The 18,596-nt window shown below is 38.6% G+C and overlaps 1 protein-coding gene across 14 annotated transcripts in view; it reads right to left on the bottom strand.

Moving 5' to 3' along the window:
- STAU2 (staufen double-stranded RNA binding protein 2) overlaps positions 1-18,596 on the bottom strand; it is a 301,142-nt gene that overhangs the window by 105,289 nt on the left and 177,257 nt on the right. For 13 of the 14 annotated variants that reach the window (XM_082674511.1, XM_082674521.1, XM_082674510.1 and 10 more), the window contains one exon: positions 1,497-1,610. The exons of the other annotated variant lie outside the window; for it this stretch is intronic. In XM_082674511.1, the coding sequence (XP_082530637.1) occupies positions 1,497-1,610 (114 nt within the window). The remainder of the gene's footprint in view (positions 1-1,496; positions 1,611-18,596) is intronic. 14 annotated transcript variants of the gene reach the window in all.

The raw sequence follows: 18,596 nt of genomic DNA, 5'->3' as shown, positions 1-18,596 counted from the left end.
CTCTTGCCATTTGTTTCTGCCATCCGTGGATACAGAGTTAGATACAGCAGCAGCTAGACTTCTTGCCAATTATTCAAAGGTGCTGGAGTGTAAGCTCCGTAGGAGCAGGAACCATGTCTAACATTCTTACCATGTCCTCAGCACCTGGCGTGTAGCTCATTTATAGTTTTATACAGGGAAACGTAATACTTCCTGTTAGCTAGTTTAGCCCCTGTTCCTCAGAGCCCTGCTATACCCTCTTCTGCAGCTGGAGCACACATCAGCACAAAACCCTGAGAAGCGCTGGAGAGACGTCTAAGCTGCTTCCCAGATCGACATGCTATTAACTGTTTATTACTGGTTGGGCTCATTCAACCAAGAGAAGGAAGATCCGTTATAGAATCATAAAATGGTAGCACTGGAATGAATCTTGTAGGTCAACTAACTCGACTCCCTCAAGTAGCATCCTAGGAAACAGAGTCCCGAAGAGATGATAGCATCCACCCAGGTAGCTGTCTGTAGGAGCTTACATATGATGTGGTTACTTCCTAAAACTCAGATGTTTTGACCAATTAGTGGTTCTTTCCGGAACACCACAATACCTTGCCACCAATCAAATGATGATTGGAAACCCATAATGGCGGGGACATCATGAACTAGAGAGGTATGCCCTTAAGACTGTTTTCCTGTCTGGGCTGGACAATAAACTATGTATTTGAGAAGTTACACTATTAGGCTCTTTTATTCTCTCCATGCAAGGGCACTATTCAGATAGAAAGAAAAAAAGAATCAGGCAAGACTATTAGGAGTTCTCAAATTTACTGGGAAAAGGATATGAAAGTGGGTTATGATTGTTCTGTATGTAAATGGTTAATTTAAAAAACACAGCTGGTTAGTCATACAGTAAACTGTGTATGTCTATTAATTTTGACTCCAAACTAGAAATTCTATGACCTAGGTCATTAGTTTAGTCTAATCTGATGATTATTTTAATTGAAAATATGTATTATAAACAGGATGTATTCTCAAGCTGTTATCTAAACAATCAAAGGAATTTGTTTATTAAGAAAATATACTTTTCAGATTTTTAGCTTTATCTCAGAAACAGAACTTTAAAAGTAAAAACAACACTGGAACTTCATTTTAATAATATCCCAAGTTAGAGGATGTATCATAGTGAGACTCCAGTGTTATCCATCTACATGTTTTGCTGACCCTTCTTTCCATATAAAATTATTAAAAATAAAAATAACACAGGGCAATTACCTCTTCCTTATAAGAGAATTCTATATTTAAATTAATAATGAACCACTAACGAGAAGTCTAAACTAATTTAAATCTCCTAAGGTATCGGTTTCCCAACAGGCACACACAAAATCTTGATTTCTCAAACGTCTAGCAAATGGCACTAGTGGCTAACGTATTAGGGAAAGCAAAGCTGTGTGTGTGCACATAGCTTCCATCTCTGATTTCTTAGCTGGGCCATAGTGCAGCAAAACGGCAGTGGCATATTATACCTGGTCATGGCTGGCTTCAATGGAGCTTCCAATAGCATGGAAAGTCATCTGCACAGGGGCTAATGTCAGACAGGTCACACACTCTTTGCCACTTTGTCTATCACAGTAGTGAACCTATAACAGAACACATGCAAATCTGCTGAACACCACTTGTAAGAGGGAGCCAGATGCAACAGGTCCTTTTCAAAGGCTCTAGCTTTCAAGAAAAATTTCAAATAATTTATGTAGAACGCAATTCAAATATTTAAAACCTTATTGGGACTTGAAGATCTATGGAAAATCTATTAATTCCATTTGAAGGACTTGCGAAGTTTTAAGAGAGTTTAGGAAATGCTTTGCAGAGTGCTCCACGTTAGTAGAGCCGGTAGAAAAACTCACAACGAAATGCTACACCCATCTTTTTTGTCCAACTTTGCATAATGTACAAAGGACTCAGGGGTAAGCATAAGTCAAGTTCATTTGAGTCTAATGAAATTTTGTCAACCTGAATTTTCCTCATCTTTGACTCTGTGTGTGTGTGATTGCCACCTGACTGGTAGTGACACTCTTCTACACTGTAGTCCCTATAAAATCACTGTTGAATACACACACACACACACACAAACACACACACACACACACATCTCACTACCTCATGCGCTGCTTGAAATTTTGACAGTATAATCAAATTGAATAAAACTGAAATGACTTGAAATGTGCAGATGAAAATAAAGTTACTATAATATCATTTTTCTTTTAGTTACATACAACCAACCATTATTAAAACCACGTGTAAGACACTCTATCAGAGGTAGGGTATGGGGGGGGCGGGTGGTGGGGGAAGTATGAGTCCATCTGTCCATTGGGAAAATTTCCATCCTTCCCTTTATCTACTTTCAAAAAAGTTCTTTCAAGCAGTGTTTACTTTAATTCTAAGCTAATAAAGTAAAAATAGCGTTGCTTTTGTAATAAATTAATAAAAATACGCCTACAGATGTACATATATACATATAATATGGATCTGACAGAAAACGACAATATAAATCCTAGTCTAATGGTTTAATAATTCAACATTTTTAAACCAGTAAGGTCGTTAAGATTGGCCATCAGTATCCGTGAAGGTGGGGAAACTTCCTGGAATCTATAAAAAGTAGTTTAGAGTTCAAATCAAGCCAACATACAAAGCTCTGTTTCCAAAGTACTTTAAAGATTTTGTTATAAAAATATTTTTTCCAAATTAACTTTGGGGAAAAAGATTTGACAACAGTTTGAATTCACTGTACCTCCTGAGCAAATTAAAAGGTCACGGTGTGTATGAGTTCAAGAATGTGGACCTGTGGTTCACTATGCAGCAGTGAAATATGATGGGGGAAAATGAAACTTAACACGTAACGGGTTTATGCAAAAGCCAATCAATGGTGACACTGTAATAGATACAGTTCACGACCATTTATGGCACAGTTAAAATATTATGTCTGATATAGTGCTATCATAAAACATGCTTTTTAAAATAAAATATAATCACCCTTTCACATCAAATGAAAGTCTATATGAAAGACATGACACTCTCCTAGATATCCAATTGACAGTGAACACACTCATATATCAGCCAACATACTGCAGCTTTATTTTTTCTTCTAGAGAAATGAAAATTAGGAAGGACAAAAATAGCGCAAGACAGTCCCAGTCAAAAAATAAATTTCAAACTTCATTTCCATCAGTGGCTTGGATACTGTGACTGAAAGAGTTGACTTTTCTCCTAATTCACTGTGAGCCTGCAACACCCTAGAGAATATTATATATCCTGCAGGCATTAAATATTACTGTACATGTAGAACTCATACCTACAAGGTAAATACCAAGGTGCAAGTTTCCACACAGCTCCAAAGAAAATGGCACAGCACCCAGTAAATGTGACAGAGATTGCTAACTGTCCTCCAATATTTTTCCACAGTAATTCTTAGCTGGGCACGGAGTAAAGGTATTTCCCAGGTTCCCTTGTAGCTATGCTTAGTAGCTGTGACTGAGGAGAATGCAGATGAAAATTCTGCGGTAGCTTTCTGGAAACTTTTAAGAGATTTCAGGTGTGTGCCTTTGGCTCTTCTTCACCTGTTTTGCTGCTTGGAAATGTGGACATGACCATCTTTGACCATGAGGACAAGGGCCGAAACTTAGAGATGGCAGAGTGGTGAGCTGGAGGGAGCGTGGGTCCCTGAAGAGTTCATGGACCAGAAGCATGACACTGGCCCTAGACTGCAAGCTGATGGGCCTTTATGTGAGAGAAGAATATACATCTATTTTGTTTAAGTCGCTGGGCTTTTTCTTACTCACAGAAGAACCCGATCCCACTGAGATTTTTCCTATTGCTCCCAAACTGACACCAGGACCCACAGCCAACAACAAAAGGAGCTCTAGACAGCTGCTGACATTTGGGGCCAGGTCTTATTCTCTCTTCCCACCTGCTTGTTAATAGTCAGCAGAACTGGTCCAACCATAAAGGATACAAAGAGGCACTAGGAAAAGGCAGGTGAGTGGGAGGGGATCATTTGGCCGTCAGCCTTGTGAGGAATACGGTATCTCCTGTGAGCGGGGCAGCTCTAAGAAAACAGCTGACAGAGATGGGGAGTACCTATACGAAAGGGAGACACATTTCGTCCCCTGGCAGTAGGTTTGCTGAGAATTGAACCTATAGGTCCCCACCGAAAAGAAATCTTTTTTTGTTTTGTTTTGTTTTGTTTTGTTTTGTTTTGCGGTACGCGGGCCTCTCACTGTTGTGGCCTCTCCCGTTGCGGAGCACAGGCTCCGGACGCGCAGGCTCAGCGGCCATGGCTCACGGGACCAGCCGCTCCACGGCATGTGGGATCTTCCCGGACCGGGGCACAAACCCGTGTCCCCTGCATCGGCAGGCGGACTCCCAACCCCTGCGCCACCAGGGAAGCCCCGAAAAGAAATCTTGACCGAGTCCGATGTATGTCCCTAGCCATTTGGAAGCAGATGAAAATATAGAGACTGAGTTTGGAGATATCTGAGAGCTTGCTGAAGGAGCGCTAGGCACACAGTATCCCTGAAAACAAAAAAGGATGAAGGAAGATGCTCACGTAGATCCCCATGGCCCTTGGAGGGAATGAAAAAGTGTCTCAGCAGAAGGCAAGGGGCTACTCAGGCCAAGCAAAGTGACACCTACCAACAGCAGGGCCAGGGGCATGCACCACTGGTAAAGCCCGAAGGAAACATGGCTGCCCTTCAGGAACAGAGGGAACTGGGAGAAACTAAACACTGCTTCAAGAAAATCATGAACAATAATCACAGATGGAGTATAAACCTTAGAAATTGTGAATCACTATGTTGTACACCTGTAACTTACATAATATTGCACAGCAACTATACTTCAATAAAGAAAAAAGAAGAAAAAAAAAGATGAACATCATCTCTGTGGAAGCCAGCAATGGATGAAACCAGGCTAAGGGTGGCACCCTCCCCTTCCCTAGTCCGCCTCTCAGGCTTCCAACATCAGAGGAGTAACTAGGGCATGAAACAGAGGTAGAGTGTGGAGGAAGCTGTCTCAGAAGCAGATCAAGCTCCTACCCCACTAACCACGAATATTCAAAGGTGCTGGCGTGAGAGGATAACAAAAAGAAATCACCGTATACCCTCCTTCCCCTACATGTCTTGAACCAAAACAACTGGCTGGCAATGGGGGGACATGAGCTTGGGAGTTTTACGGTGAACTGGACTAGATTTTTTAAAGCTAAAGGTAACTAGAAAACTATGGGATTTGCCAAAGATATAAAGAAACATGAACGGGAGATTTGACACAGCATGGGGGAAAGTGGTGACTAGAGAAATAGTCATTCCATGTTTACCCCCCCACTGCACTGAGACTGTACCCCCCAAACAGATAAAAATATGTAAAAACTATAGGAGACTACTGTTTGAGGACACAATTTCAAATTAAACAAAAATTAATAATATATAGGTAAAAAGCCTTAAGAAAGAATCATACTTTACACAATCAATCCCTCATAAAAACAAGTTTGATATGGCTCCTCAGTTATTTATTTTCTTCTTGGACATAAAAACATTAGAGTTCATAAAATTGTGAATTTCAAAAAAAGAAATGTGTGGGGCTTCCCTGGTGGCGCAGTGGTCGAAAGTCCGCCTGCCGATGCAGGGGACACGGGTTCGTGCCCCGGTCTAGGAAGATCCCACATGCCGCGGAGCAGCTGGGCCCGTGAGCCATGGCCGCTGAGCCTGCGCGTCCGGAGCCTGTGCTCCGCAACGGGAGAAGCCACAACAGTGAGAGGCCCGCGTGCCGCAAAAAAAAAAAAAAAAAAAAAAAAAAAAAAGAAATGTGTGAATGACATTTTAAAATTCATCCTTCTAAATCGAAAAATGCTTCCTATGATTCAAAGCATCAGCAGAAGCCAGGAATCTTAGAACTCTAGGCTAAAACAATTAGGGAATAAAACTCCATTACATTCTATAAAGCACAAATCTTCAGGATTGATGGGTGAAATGTTTCTGCTACAACAAAGCACTGTTTCTACAAATATGGCCCTAAAATTTCCAATATACAATGTCATGGGCCTTGATTTTGATGAAAGATAATTTTAGAAGATTACAAAAATCATCTCCTATGTTGATTTTAAGATTTATTGTTTATGAATCATATCAGTTTGCTATCTTTCATACTCTAAAATGTAAGCAACTAATCTTGATTTTTTATACTGTTGCAGCACTTGCTCTGGATTTAAAACACCATCAACCACAGCAAATTGACATTTCGTTTCTTTCTCATGGACTTACAAAAATTATTCCACTGAAAGATGGGTCAGAAATTTCAATATATGTAAATTAAATAATGTGGCTTCCTTTGAAATTTGAAAATCTATAATTTTTATTTTAAAATAAGTTCCCTAGTTTGATTTGTAATCATATAAACCCAGATGAGATGCTATAATTGTGCATTCTGATAATGATTTTGCCTGTCTAGTAGAGATTTCTTCTTCTTGAAAGGAGAGATACAAATCACTTCAACTATTCAGATAACTTACAAAATAAAGAATTCAAAGCTACTCAATTTGTGATGTTTTGTTTAAATGGCAAATCTTGACTTGATTTGAATAAATAATCCCATTCCTTAAAAAAAAAGAAAAGAAATAAAGAAAAATGCTATAAGCTTTAAAATAATTTACATGAAAAGCTATGTATGCGAATTTTTTTCATGCCCATCTGAAAACATGAGGGGGCCATTCAAATGAAAATTTAAATTTCCTTCCCCCTACCTCCAAAAAAAAGTTGAATCAAACTGTTTCCTGCAGGGCTGAGAAATTCCCTGATGTTGTAGGACTACTAAATATTTTACTAATCTCATCAGGGAACTGGTTAACTGCTTGTCTGTTAGATGTTTTTAACGGTCACCCCCCGTGGGACAAAAATGAAGAGGGTGTGAAAAAGATCCATGTTCAAAGAAAGCTGCTCATTAGATCATTAAGGAAAGATAAAGGCCTGTACATTCACATGTGAGAACACAATCACTGTATCAAGAAAACATGCTTGATTAGCACACCTCAGGTTCACGGGTTTACTCCAAAGCAGCAGGCAGAGATCACACTGTAGCTACTGCATAGAAGCCCTGCAAGGAGGGGTAAAGACAGCAAGGAGCTAAAGGGCAACAGTTCAGTACCAGATCTTACGATACTCAAAACACGCTTGATTCTTGCAGGGCCGGCACACTAGCTATACAAAAGACCTAAATCTTTATTAACATGAAAATCAGCATATTCTTGGCAAAGCACTAAAACAATACTGCTTGACAAATATTACACTAGTTAAGTAGGGTAAACTGGTATTAAACATTTCTTAACTACTTTTTTAGATGACTTGAGAACATGTAAACCATCTTACTTATTTGGGTTAACTACAGGCAACAGTACAAATCTATGTTATTATCTATTTATAATTATCGAATTCATTTTAAAGTAATAAATAAAAATAAAAAAATAAAAGGAGTTTCTCCATGAAAAGCACTTAGAACAATGCCTGGCTTATGGTTAGCACTAAAATAAATATTAGTCTTATTATTAGAATAACACATCCCATGATAATACAATAAAAGATATGACATGATGTATAATTATGAAGAATAATATTACATTAGGATAATGTCTGTCACTGACTTTCCCTAAAGCTTCTTTCCCCAATCCTTTTCATAACTAAAGGCAAGTCCTTTGTAACTAAAATGTAAACATATATTTAACAAGTTCAGTCATGTATTGAGTGTTTTAACTGTATGAGTAATCTGTTTTACTCTGCATGCAATATGCTTGTCACATTAATGCCTCGAAAGGGACAAGTGAATGAATGAAATCACATTATACAGACTGAGACTCAACTTGTAATTATCTTTTCTCTCTTTTGGAAATTCTATGCTCAGGAAAAGCTTTGAAAATTACATGCCTATATTTGGTGTACAAAATCTACCAGTGATGTACTGATTTATTTCTAGTGTAAGTCACAGATAAAAACTAACAAATGCAACAACAGATGTGCTGTCAAGATTGTTAAGGAAGATAACTGCATTCTTTTGTTTTGTTTTGTTTTTTTGCGGTACGCGGGCCTCTCACTGTTGTGGCCTCTCCCATTGCGGAGCACAGGCTCCAGACGTGCAGGCTCAGCGGCCATGGTTCACGGGCCCAGCCACTCCGCGGCATGTGGGATCCTCCCGGACCGGGCCACGAACCCATGTCCCCTGCATTGGCAGGCGGACTCACAACCACTGCGCCACCAGGGAGGCCCCTGCATTCTTACTTTAAGTGATGAGTTTGTGCATGACACAGATCCTAAATTTTTGTTCACTGCTTTTCTGTTTCCATTGACTATGCCAGTGAAGGTCTAATGAGGCAGCTAATTAAGATGTAAATTATATATATACACACACACAAATATAGTTATTTTAGTTTTACACTTCCCTCAAAAGAAAACACTGGGTGATTTTTAAGTCGATTACACATCTACCAGAAAAAGAGCCTCCCTCTTTTATATAGTATGTACTCATGCTTTGATATACTCACACACATCCATTTACAAGCTGCATTAAAATCTACAGGCTTGGGACTTCCTTGGTGGTCCAGTGGTTAAGAATCCACCTTCTAAGGCAGGGGACATGGGTTTGATCCCTGATTGGGGAACTAAGATCCTACATGCCACGGGGCAACTAAGCCCACGGCCTGCAACTACTGAGCACACAAGCGAGTCACAACTACAGAGTCCATGTGCTCTGGAGCCGGCACACCACAACTAGAGAGAAGCCCGTGCACTGCAACGAAAGATCCCTCACGCCGTACTGAAGATCCCATGTGCCACAACTAAGACCCGACACACCCAAAACTAAAATAAATAAATAAATATTTTTTTTAAAAAATCATTAAAATCTACAGGCTTTGCAAATAAATAACTTTTTTTTTCCTGTTGGAATGTGTTTTTGTAACATCTTTATTGGAGTATAATTGCTTTACAATGGTGTGTTAGTTTCTGCTTTATTACAAAGTGAATCAGTTATACATATACATATATCCCCATATCTCCTCCTTCTTGTGTCTCCCTCCCAACCTCCCTACCCACCCCTCTAGGTGGTCACAAAGCACCAAGCTGATCTCCCTGTGCTATGCAGCTGCTTCCCACTAGCTATCTATTTTACATTTGCTAGTGTATATATGTCCATGTCACTCTCTCAGTTCGTCCCAGCTTACCCTTCCCCCACCCCGTGTCCTCAAGTCCATTCTCTAGTAGGTCTGCGTCTTTATTCCTGTCTTGCCCCTAGGTTTTTCAGAACTGTATTTTTTTTTTTAGATTCCATATACATATGTGTTAGCATACGTCATTTGTTTTTCTCTTTCTGACTTACTTCACTCTGTATGACAGGCTTTAGGTCCATCCACCTCGCTACAAGTAACTCAATCAATTTCGTTCCTTTTTATGGCTGAGTAATATTCCATTGTATATATGTGCCACATCTTCTTTATCTATTCATCTGTTGATGGACACTTGGGTTGCTTCCATGTCCTGGCTTTTGTAAATAGAGCTGCAGTGAACATTGTGGGGTGGTACATGACTCTTTTTGAATTATGGTTTTCTCAGGGTATATGCCCACTAGTGGGACTGCTGGGTCGTATGGTAGTCCTATTTTTAGTTTTTTAAGGAACCTCCATACTGTTCTCCATAGTGGCTGTATCAATTTGCATTCCACCAACAGTGCAAGAGGGTTCCCTTTTCTCCACACCCTCTCCAGCATTTATTGTTTGTAGATTTTTTGATGATGGCCATTCTAACTGGTATGAGGTGATACCTGATTGTAGTTTTGATTTGCATTTCTCTAATGATTAATGATGTTCAGCATTTTTTCATGTGTTTGTTGGCCATCTGTATACCTTCTTTGGAGAAATGTCTATTCAGGTCTTCTGCCTAAAGAAGTTGTTTGTTTGTTTTGATACTGAGCTGCTTGTAAATTTTGGAGATTAATCCTTTGCAGCTGCTTCATTTGCAAATATTTTCTCCCATTCTGAGGGTTGCCTTTTCATCTTGTTTTTATTTTCCTTTGCTGTGCAAAAGCTTTTAAGAGAAATAACTTTTTAACAAGGAAATCTTTTTCCAAGGTCAAAGGAAAATTACAGTTATACAGGCACTCAGTATACCACCAAAGTCAAACATGAAAAATCTTCTCCCAAGAAGGCCAAACAATTCTACTACTTTTCATGTATTAAAATTCTGCTGTATTTACTATCACTTCAAAAAGTGGGTATCAAAGACCTTACAAATCTTTTCATTACATACTGGTTTAGTTCATAATGGCATTTAATTTTTTTTACAAAAATATTGGAATATATTCTTCCTACTCAGGAATTATAGCTTTTAGAAACATACTATATTTGTTTTTAAAATATAATGAAATTCATGATGAAAAGACCATTTATGACTTCTGCTTCCAAACAAGATGGAATAGATTTACTTTTCCCTATTCTTTCTGCTAAGCATAAGTAAAATCTCTTGATATATACATAAAACAAACATAAGAGGACTCAGAAAGGTACAGAGAAAGAGGAAGACCCGGTAGGGATTTCAGGACCCAAGGAACAACACAGTGGTGAATTCCTGGTTTTTCTTTTTGTCTTATTTATCCTGGACTGGGTGCTAGAATAGTTAGCACCCTGGAAATGTTAGTGGGTATAGGAAAAGAAGCCGCAAGAAAGCCTGCTCTCTCTAACCAAAGGGCCAGAAAACGAATAACGTAAGCAAGAGAGAAAATGTTTAGACAATGATGGCCCTCCTCCAGTCAAACACCATTATAAAGTGGCACACCCCCGCATCCTCAGCCCCATCAGCAAACGTCAACTGGGGAGCCTAGACTTCCACTCTTGCCAGACTGGAATGAGGTAACCCAATTCGCCTACTAAGGTGATGACACGACACAGAAGGCTGAATGAGGAGTCAAGACTTTCATACCTGCTGGATTCCCAGGCTTTCCAACTTTATCTGGTAATGTTGGGCACCCTACCCCTTCTCACTGGAGTGGTATCAGGGGGGCATGGTGGAGGGTCAGGACTTCCACACCATCCATCCGTGACAAGTCCCCTTCCTCGCACCAGGCTGTCAACAGAGGCTAAGTGGGGAAAATGAACTTCTACCCATACCTGGTAGTAAAAAGACAGCACTCCAATACCCAACTTGGCATACTGCCAGAGGAGGCTTACTGAAACAGAAGATTTAAATAAGATACAGAGATTTATTATACCCATAATGTCCAGGATTCAACAAAAAATCATTCATTATATCAAGAATCAGAATAATCTCAACTTGAATAAGAAAAGACAATCATGAGATGCCAACACCAAGACAGCATATTTGTTAAACTTATCTGACAAGTGTTTTAAAGCAGCTATCATAAAAATGCTTCAAAAAGCAATGACAGGGGCTTCCCTGGTGGCGCAGTGGTTGAGAGTCTGCCCTCCGATGCAGGGAACACAGGTTCGCGCCCCGGTCCGGGAAGATCCCACACGCCGCGGAGTGGCTAGGCCTGTGAGCCATGGCCGCTGAGCCTGCGCGTCTGGAGCCTGTGCTCTGCAATGGGAGAGGCCACAACAGTGAGAGGCCCGCATAATGCAAAAAAAAAAAAAAAAAAGCAATGACACACTTACCTGAAACAAATGAAAAAAATGTATAATCTCACCAAAGAAATAGAGATATAAGAAGAACAAAATAGAAGTTTTATAACCTAAAAACCAAAATTAACTCAATGGATGGGCTTAACAACAGAAGGGAGAGAACAGAGGAAAGAATCAGTGAACTTGAAGATAGAAAAATAGAAATTCCTCAATCTGGACAACAGAGAAAACAGACTGAGAAAAAATGAATAAAGCCTCAAAAACATGTGGGACCACAGCAAAAGATCTCATATTTGTGTCATCAGAGTCCCAGAAGGAGAAGAGATAGTGATTGTAGTTAAAAAAGAATTTGAAGAAATAATGGCTGAAAATTTACCAAATTTGGGTAAAAGATATAATACATCTACAGCTTCAAGAAGCTGAACAAACTCCAAATGTGATAAACACAGAGAAACCCATGCCAAGACACATCATAATCAAACTTTTAAAACTTAAACTGCTATCCTGGAAGCAGTGACCTATAGAGGTAAAACAATTCGACAGTAATTTCTCAACAGAAACCATGGAGGCCAGAGGAATTGGAACAACATTTTTTAAGTACTAAAAAGCTGTCAACCCATCATTTTATATCCAGCAAATATATCCTTAAACAATGAAAGGGAATCTAAAACATTCTCAAATGAATGGAAACTGAGAGTATGTTACCAGCATACCTACCCTAAAAGAATGGCTAAAGTAAGTTTTTGAAACAGAAGCGAAATGATAAAAGCAGGAATCTTGGAACTCCATTGGGAAGAAAGAAAGAACTGAAAGGGGTAAAAATGTTGGTAAACACAATAGACTTTCTTTTCTTGAATTTTCTAGGTTATGTTTGATATTTGAAGCTAAAATTATAACACTGTCTGATGTGGTTCTTATATATGTAGAGGAAATATTTAGGACAATTATAAACTGAGCATATAAGGCACTGAGAAGGGCACATCACTTCTGTGATATTCTTACCAAAATGCATGACCTCAATCAAATAATGAGAAAATATCAGGAAAACCCAAATTCAAGAACAGTCTACAAAATAAGTAACCAATATTATTCAAAATTGTCAAAATCATGAAAGACTAAAGAACTGTTATTGATTGGAAGAGACTTAAGAAGCATCACAACTAAATGCAGTGTGGGATCTTAGACTGGATCCTGGACCAGAAAAATGGCATTAGTAGGAAAACTGACAAAATCTGAATGAGAGCTGTAGATTGGTTAATAGTATTATGTCATCATTAATTCCCTAGTACTGACAAATTTATTTTATGGTTATATAATTGTTAACATCAAACTCTGTAGTATTTTTCTGCTTTTCTCTAAATTTTTTATTATTTATTAAAGGCCGGTTATAGTAGAAGAGAAAACCTTTAGTGCTTCAGAATAAAGGAGACTTGAAAGAAGCCAAGAGGCTATTAGAGGAGATAATAAACAAATTTTTCTATGCATATCAGAATTTTATACTAAAAGAATCTTCAAACACAAGAGAAGGGAATCAGTGGAGACTAAATTATCTCTTAATTAGAAAAATTAAGTCACTGAGCAATGTGGTACTTTCTATCTCTGATATGGGAAGTAAAAACGTTGCAGAAAAAATTTTTCCAAGCATAAAAGCCTAGAAAATTATAATATCCAAAGCATCATGAAAAAGAGAAGTTAAAGGTTCCTCTTTAAGTTAGAGTTTTAGGGAGAAAAAATGTGTAATATAGGCCTATGCCTGGGAAGCCTACCAATGGGGACCAAGAACCTTGAACTGAGAAATATCAATAAATGCTACTGATCTGCAAAAGGTAAGAGGAAATAAGTTGCTGCTTAAACTGCAAATCCAAACTGGTAGCAAACACCACCTATGACAGATTATTTTTTAGCTATTTCTATTTTAACCCTAGGAAAGTACTGCTATTACCAACTCAATGCCCCCCCCACCCCACATTCACTTTATTATAGAAAGTTTCCACTGAAACTCTTCTAAAAGGGAGCAGTAACCACCTAAAAGCCAATTCTGTTAGGTTCTTCTTTGACAGAGAACTTATGGAAAACCAAGAGAGGTTACTATCCCAGAAGCCAAAAGAAGAGAAAGTTCAGTATGAGACAAAGTTTGGAGTCTGAGTCCATCCAGGTTAAGGGCCTCAGAAAACTCAAAGTATGCAGAGGAATGTAACAGAACCCAGTCTCTATAATGTACCATTAACAACAGTCAAGATGCAATCCAAAATTACTTGATCTAGAATAAATAGGAAAACCTGACACACAATCAAGTGAAAAGGCAATTAATTAATTAAGACTGAATCCAATATATCTGATGTTGAAATGAACATAAAAGGTGTTTAAAGAACCTATTATAACTATTTTCAAGGATGTAAAGGAAAATATGTCTAAAATAAATGAATGAATAGGTAATATCAGCAGAGAAACAGAAACTAAAAAGAACCATAGGGAAAGTCTAGAAATGAAAATACAATACCCAAAGTAAGAAAAAAAAAAATCACTGGATGAAAGATATAGAACTTATAGATACACAGAAACAATACCATCTGAAATTCAGAAAAAATTTTAATGAATAAAGCCTCAGGATTCTCTGGGACAGTATAAAAAATGCATGTAAATGGAGGGAGAGAAGAGAGAAAAGGCAGCAAAAAATTTATTTGAAGAAAATATGGCCAAAAATTTCCCAAATTTGCTGAAAGCAATAAATATATAAATTTAAGAAAGCAATAAATATGCAGTGAGTTCAACAGTGGCCCCCAAAAGATATGTTCAAGTCCTAATTTCTAGTACCTTTAAATATGACCTTATTTGAAATAGGATATTTGCAGATATAATTAAGTTGGGATCATCCTGGATTTAGAGTGGGCCCTAAATCCAATGACAAGTATCCTTGTAGCTTTCCCATATTTTGAATTATTTGCTTAGGACAGATGTCAAGATGGCCAGTTAGTAATTAAGTGATTAATTAATTAATGGGTATATTCAGTGGTATTTAAGAACAACTGGTTGTGTTCCAGTTTCTGGTAATGGAAGTATAAATTCACCAGACAAAGCCTCTTGCAGATAACAATACACGATGTCGACAAAATAAAATATTTGAAGACAGTGGAATGTGATCAAAAGCAGGAAGATATCAGGGCAGAATTTTCCCTTAAAAGACCAAAACTATATGGAGTAAGAATTGTGAGTTTATGGCTTTTTCTTGCCTGAGGGCATTCCTCGCTTCCTGTAGTTCTATTGGTAGAAAACTGCAGTCTTACCAGCTGGAGAGAGCAGTGGAAAGAGCTTAGGGGTGGCAGATGAGCTGGTCATTGAGGGAAGAAATTCTAGAAATGAGGTAGCAGTAGACGTGGTGAAACACTAAATCTGAATATAAACTCTACCCAAATCCCTGCTAACTACAAAACTTTACATGTACAGGAAAGACACTAGAAGACCTGACGTAGAAATAGGCAGAAACCAGTGAGAAGTCCATTAAGATCTCAAAGTCTGACACTTTTTTGATTGAGTGCAGTCCCTCAAGTGCACACAGCTCAAATGACAGACAGCTAAAGCTTTACTGGCCTGAAGTATCAGAGGACATGGGCTGGCAGATCAGCTGGAAATTGGGGGCTGGGAGGGGGAATGCTAGAAGCTAGGAAATGCAAAGGGTGAGCTCCAAAACCTAAGCCTAAATGTGCCCAAATAATTAGGTAGGCACAGGAAGACTGCAAGAGGAAAGGCTGCAGCTGGAAGCTGAAGAAACTAAGTGGAAGTATCAGCTGAGGGATGTCACCACGGTGGAGGCAAAGCTTGACGTTTTAGTCCAGGCAACTTAACTGAGTACTAGACCAAAAAGAAAAACAATAATCTACAAAAGAAAAGACGATCCAGAGTTGCTATAACATATGATAATATGTCCACAATGTCCATTTTTCAAACAAAAATTACAGACATGCAGAGAAATCGAAATGAAGCATGTTCATAAATAAGGTGGTCAAGAGGAAACTGACTCCTAATGGGCCCAGATGTTGGGTTTAGATGACAAAGACTTCAAAGCAGCTATTATAAAGATGTTCAAATAATTTTTAAAAATGTGTTCCCAATGACTATACAGATATGGAATCACAACAAGGAAAAAAAAAAAAAGAAGAACCAAATAGAAACATCAGATTAAAAAATACAATAACTGAAGTGAAAAATTTATTACATGGGCTTAACAGCAAATTGGAGAGGACAGAGAAAGTAGTCAGTAAATTTGAAAATAGATCAATGGAAGTTACACAATCCAAAGATGGAGAAAAATAAACAGTCTCGAATACCTGAAGGACAACATCAAGAGGCCCAACATATATGTAATTGGAGTCCCAAAAGGAGAGGAAAGAGAAAAGGGCAAAAAAATCTTTTGAAAAAACTAGCCAAAATCTTTTCAAAATTAGTGAGAAACATTATCTTAATCTAAGAAGCTAAATGAATCCCAAGCAGGATTAAAAACAATCCTAGACATAGCACAGCCAAACTGGTGAAACCAAAGATGAACAGAATATCTTAAGAGCAGCTAGAGTGAAACAACACATTACATATATGGTGTAGAAACAACTGGTTATCCTATGGGAAAAATAGGCTTCAAGTCTCACCCATACCATACCCCAAAAATTAAATAGATATCAGCATTAAACATAAAAGCACAAACTACAAAATGTCTAGAAAAAAATCAGAGAAAATCTTTGCAACCTTGGGGTTGTCAAAAATTGCTTAGATAGGACCAAAAAGGCACAGTTTATGGGAAAAAAATGTAAACTTGAACTTCATCAAAATTGAAAACTTCTTTTCCACTTTTCAAAAGATGCCATTAAGATAATGAAAAGACAAGTCACAGGCAGGGAGATAATATCTGCAACAGAAAGGGCCTGTATCCAGAATGTATAAAGAACTCTGATGACGCAATAATTTTAAAAAGTCGCAACCAGAAACTGGGAAAAAGATGTGGAAATTTCACAAAGATATATAATTGGCCAACAAGCACAAGAAAAGAAGTGCATATTATTGGTCATCAGGGAAATACAAATTAAAATACCAGTGAGATACCACTGTACCCTTCACAGAATAAGACTGATCATATCAATGTATGGAACCCTCATACAGCGCTGGTAGGAATGTAATATGATACAACACACTGAAAAAGAATCTGATAGTTTCTTGTAAGCTTGTATGTATACTTACCATGTGACCCAGGAATTTCACTCTGAGGTATTTTTCCAAGAGAACTGGAAGCATGTCTGCACAAAATCTTGTACGTGAATGTTCACAGCTTTACTCATAATAGCCCCAAACTGGAAACAACTCAAATGTCCATCAACTGATAAACTGATACATAATTTGTGGTGTACATCATATAATGGACTAGTACTTAGCAATAAAAAGGAACAAACTACTGATATACACAACATGGACAATCTCAGAAACATTACAGCCAGTGAAAGAGGCCAGAAACAAAACTGTTCAGGCTGGATGATTCAATTTTTATGAAATTTTAGGCACAACTAATCTTTGTGACAAAAAAGATATCCTGGTTGCCCAGAGCCACAGAGAGGTGAGGAAAACAGGCTACAAAGAGGCACCGGGGAATATTTTACAGTAATAGAAATATCCCCATCTTGATTGTGGTTGTAGTTACATGGTGGTATACATTTTTCAAAACTCATCAAACTGTATAACTAAAATGGGTGTGCTTTATTGTATGTAAATTATACCTCAATAAGGTTGATCAAAACATTTCAAAAGCATAGTTATCTGATACAACACTTAGAGATACTAAGTCATTGCTCATACTTCTCACAAATAATCATAATTAATCTCCCAATTAATTTCCAAGTAATTGTTACCTTAGGAGACTAACCATTTGAATTTATCACGTGTTCAGATGTGACTGTCTGTCCTTCCACTTCCCCCTTTCCCCTGGCCACACTCCACATCCCACCCTCAATAATCCCATCCTAATGTCAGCTTCATGAGGACAGAACCCTTGACTGTCATTTATGCTATATCCTCAGTGCAATAAGTGCACCTGGCCCATGGCAGGTGCTCAATATACTTTGGTTGATGTAATGAATGAATGAATCCCTCACATTGTTGGTATTCATCAGGAATCTCTTCCTAGGCCTTTACCCACTTTCCCTGGTCAATCTTTACTACTTTTTTTTTTTTTTTTTTTTTTGCGGTACGCAGGCCTCTCACTGTTGGGGCCTCTCCCGTTGCGGAGCACAGGCTCCGGACGCGCAGGCTCAGCGGCCATGGCTCACAGGCTCAGCCGCTCCGCGGCATGTGGGATCTTCCCGGACCGGGGCACGAACCCGTGTCCCCTGCACAGCAGGCGGACTCTCAACCACTGCGCCACCAAGGAAGCCCTTTACTACTTTTATGGCTTCAATTACATTTGTACATCGATCACTCCCCAATCTCTGTGTCCTATGCTCTCTTGCTGATCACCAGACCCACTGATGAATGCCTACTGGACAACTGCCTTTGAAAGTCCCACAGGAAACTCAAATTCGCCATGTTTAAAATGGAACTCATTAACCTCCTCTAAGTTTATTCATCACGTTCATACTAAAAATAAAACCTTTCCTAAAACATTCGTATTACCTTCCTACTTTACTTCATTCTCAAATTCTTGAAATGAATGGTCAATTCATCCTCAGAGAGTCTCTTAATTACTCTACAATGCCATCTACATGTAGCTTCCATCCTGACCAGGACAGTGAAAGCATCCTCACAGAAGTTTGCAGCCGAGATCACTGAATTCGCTCAACTGTACCGTGGATGCCTGCACCTCAGCCCCACTCCTCTACGACCATTAGCTTTGCTTCATTCAATCTTTGCTATTTCTCTACTGGATTCATGCAAAGTCACTCTAATTGGTCTTTCTGCTACCAATCTTTTTGTCTAGTTCCTCCTC

This window comes from Grampus griseus (assembly GCF_964374135.1).
Source record: "Grampus griseus genome assembly, chromosome: 17".
Lineage (NCBI taxonomy): Eukaryota > Metazoa > Chordata > Mammalia > Artiodactyla > Delphinidae > Grampus > Grampus griseus.
Note: the sequence above shows the minus strand (reverse complement) of the source record. Positions and strands in the feature narration are given on the sequence as shown.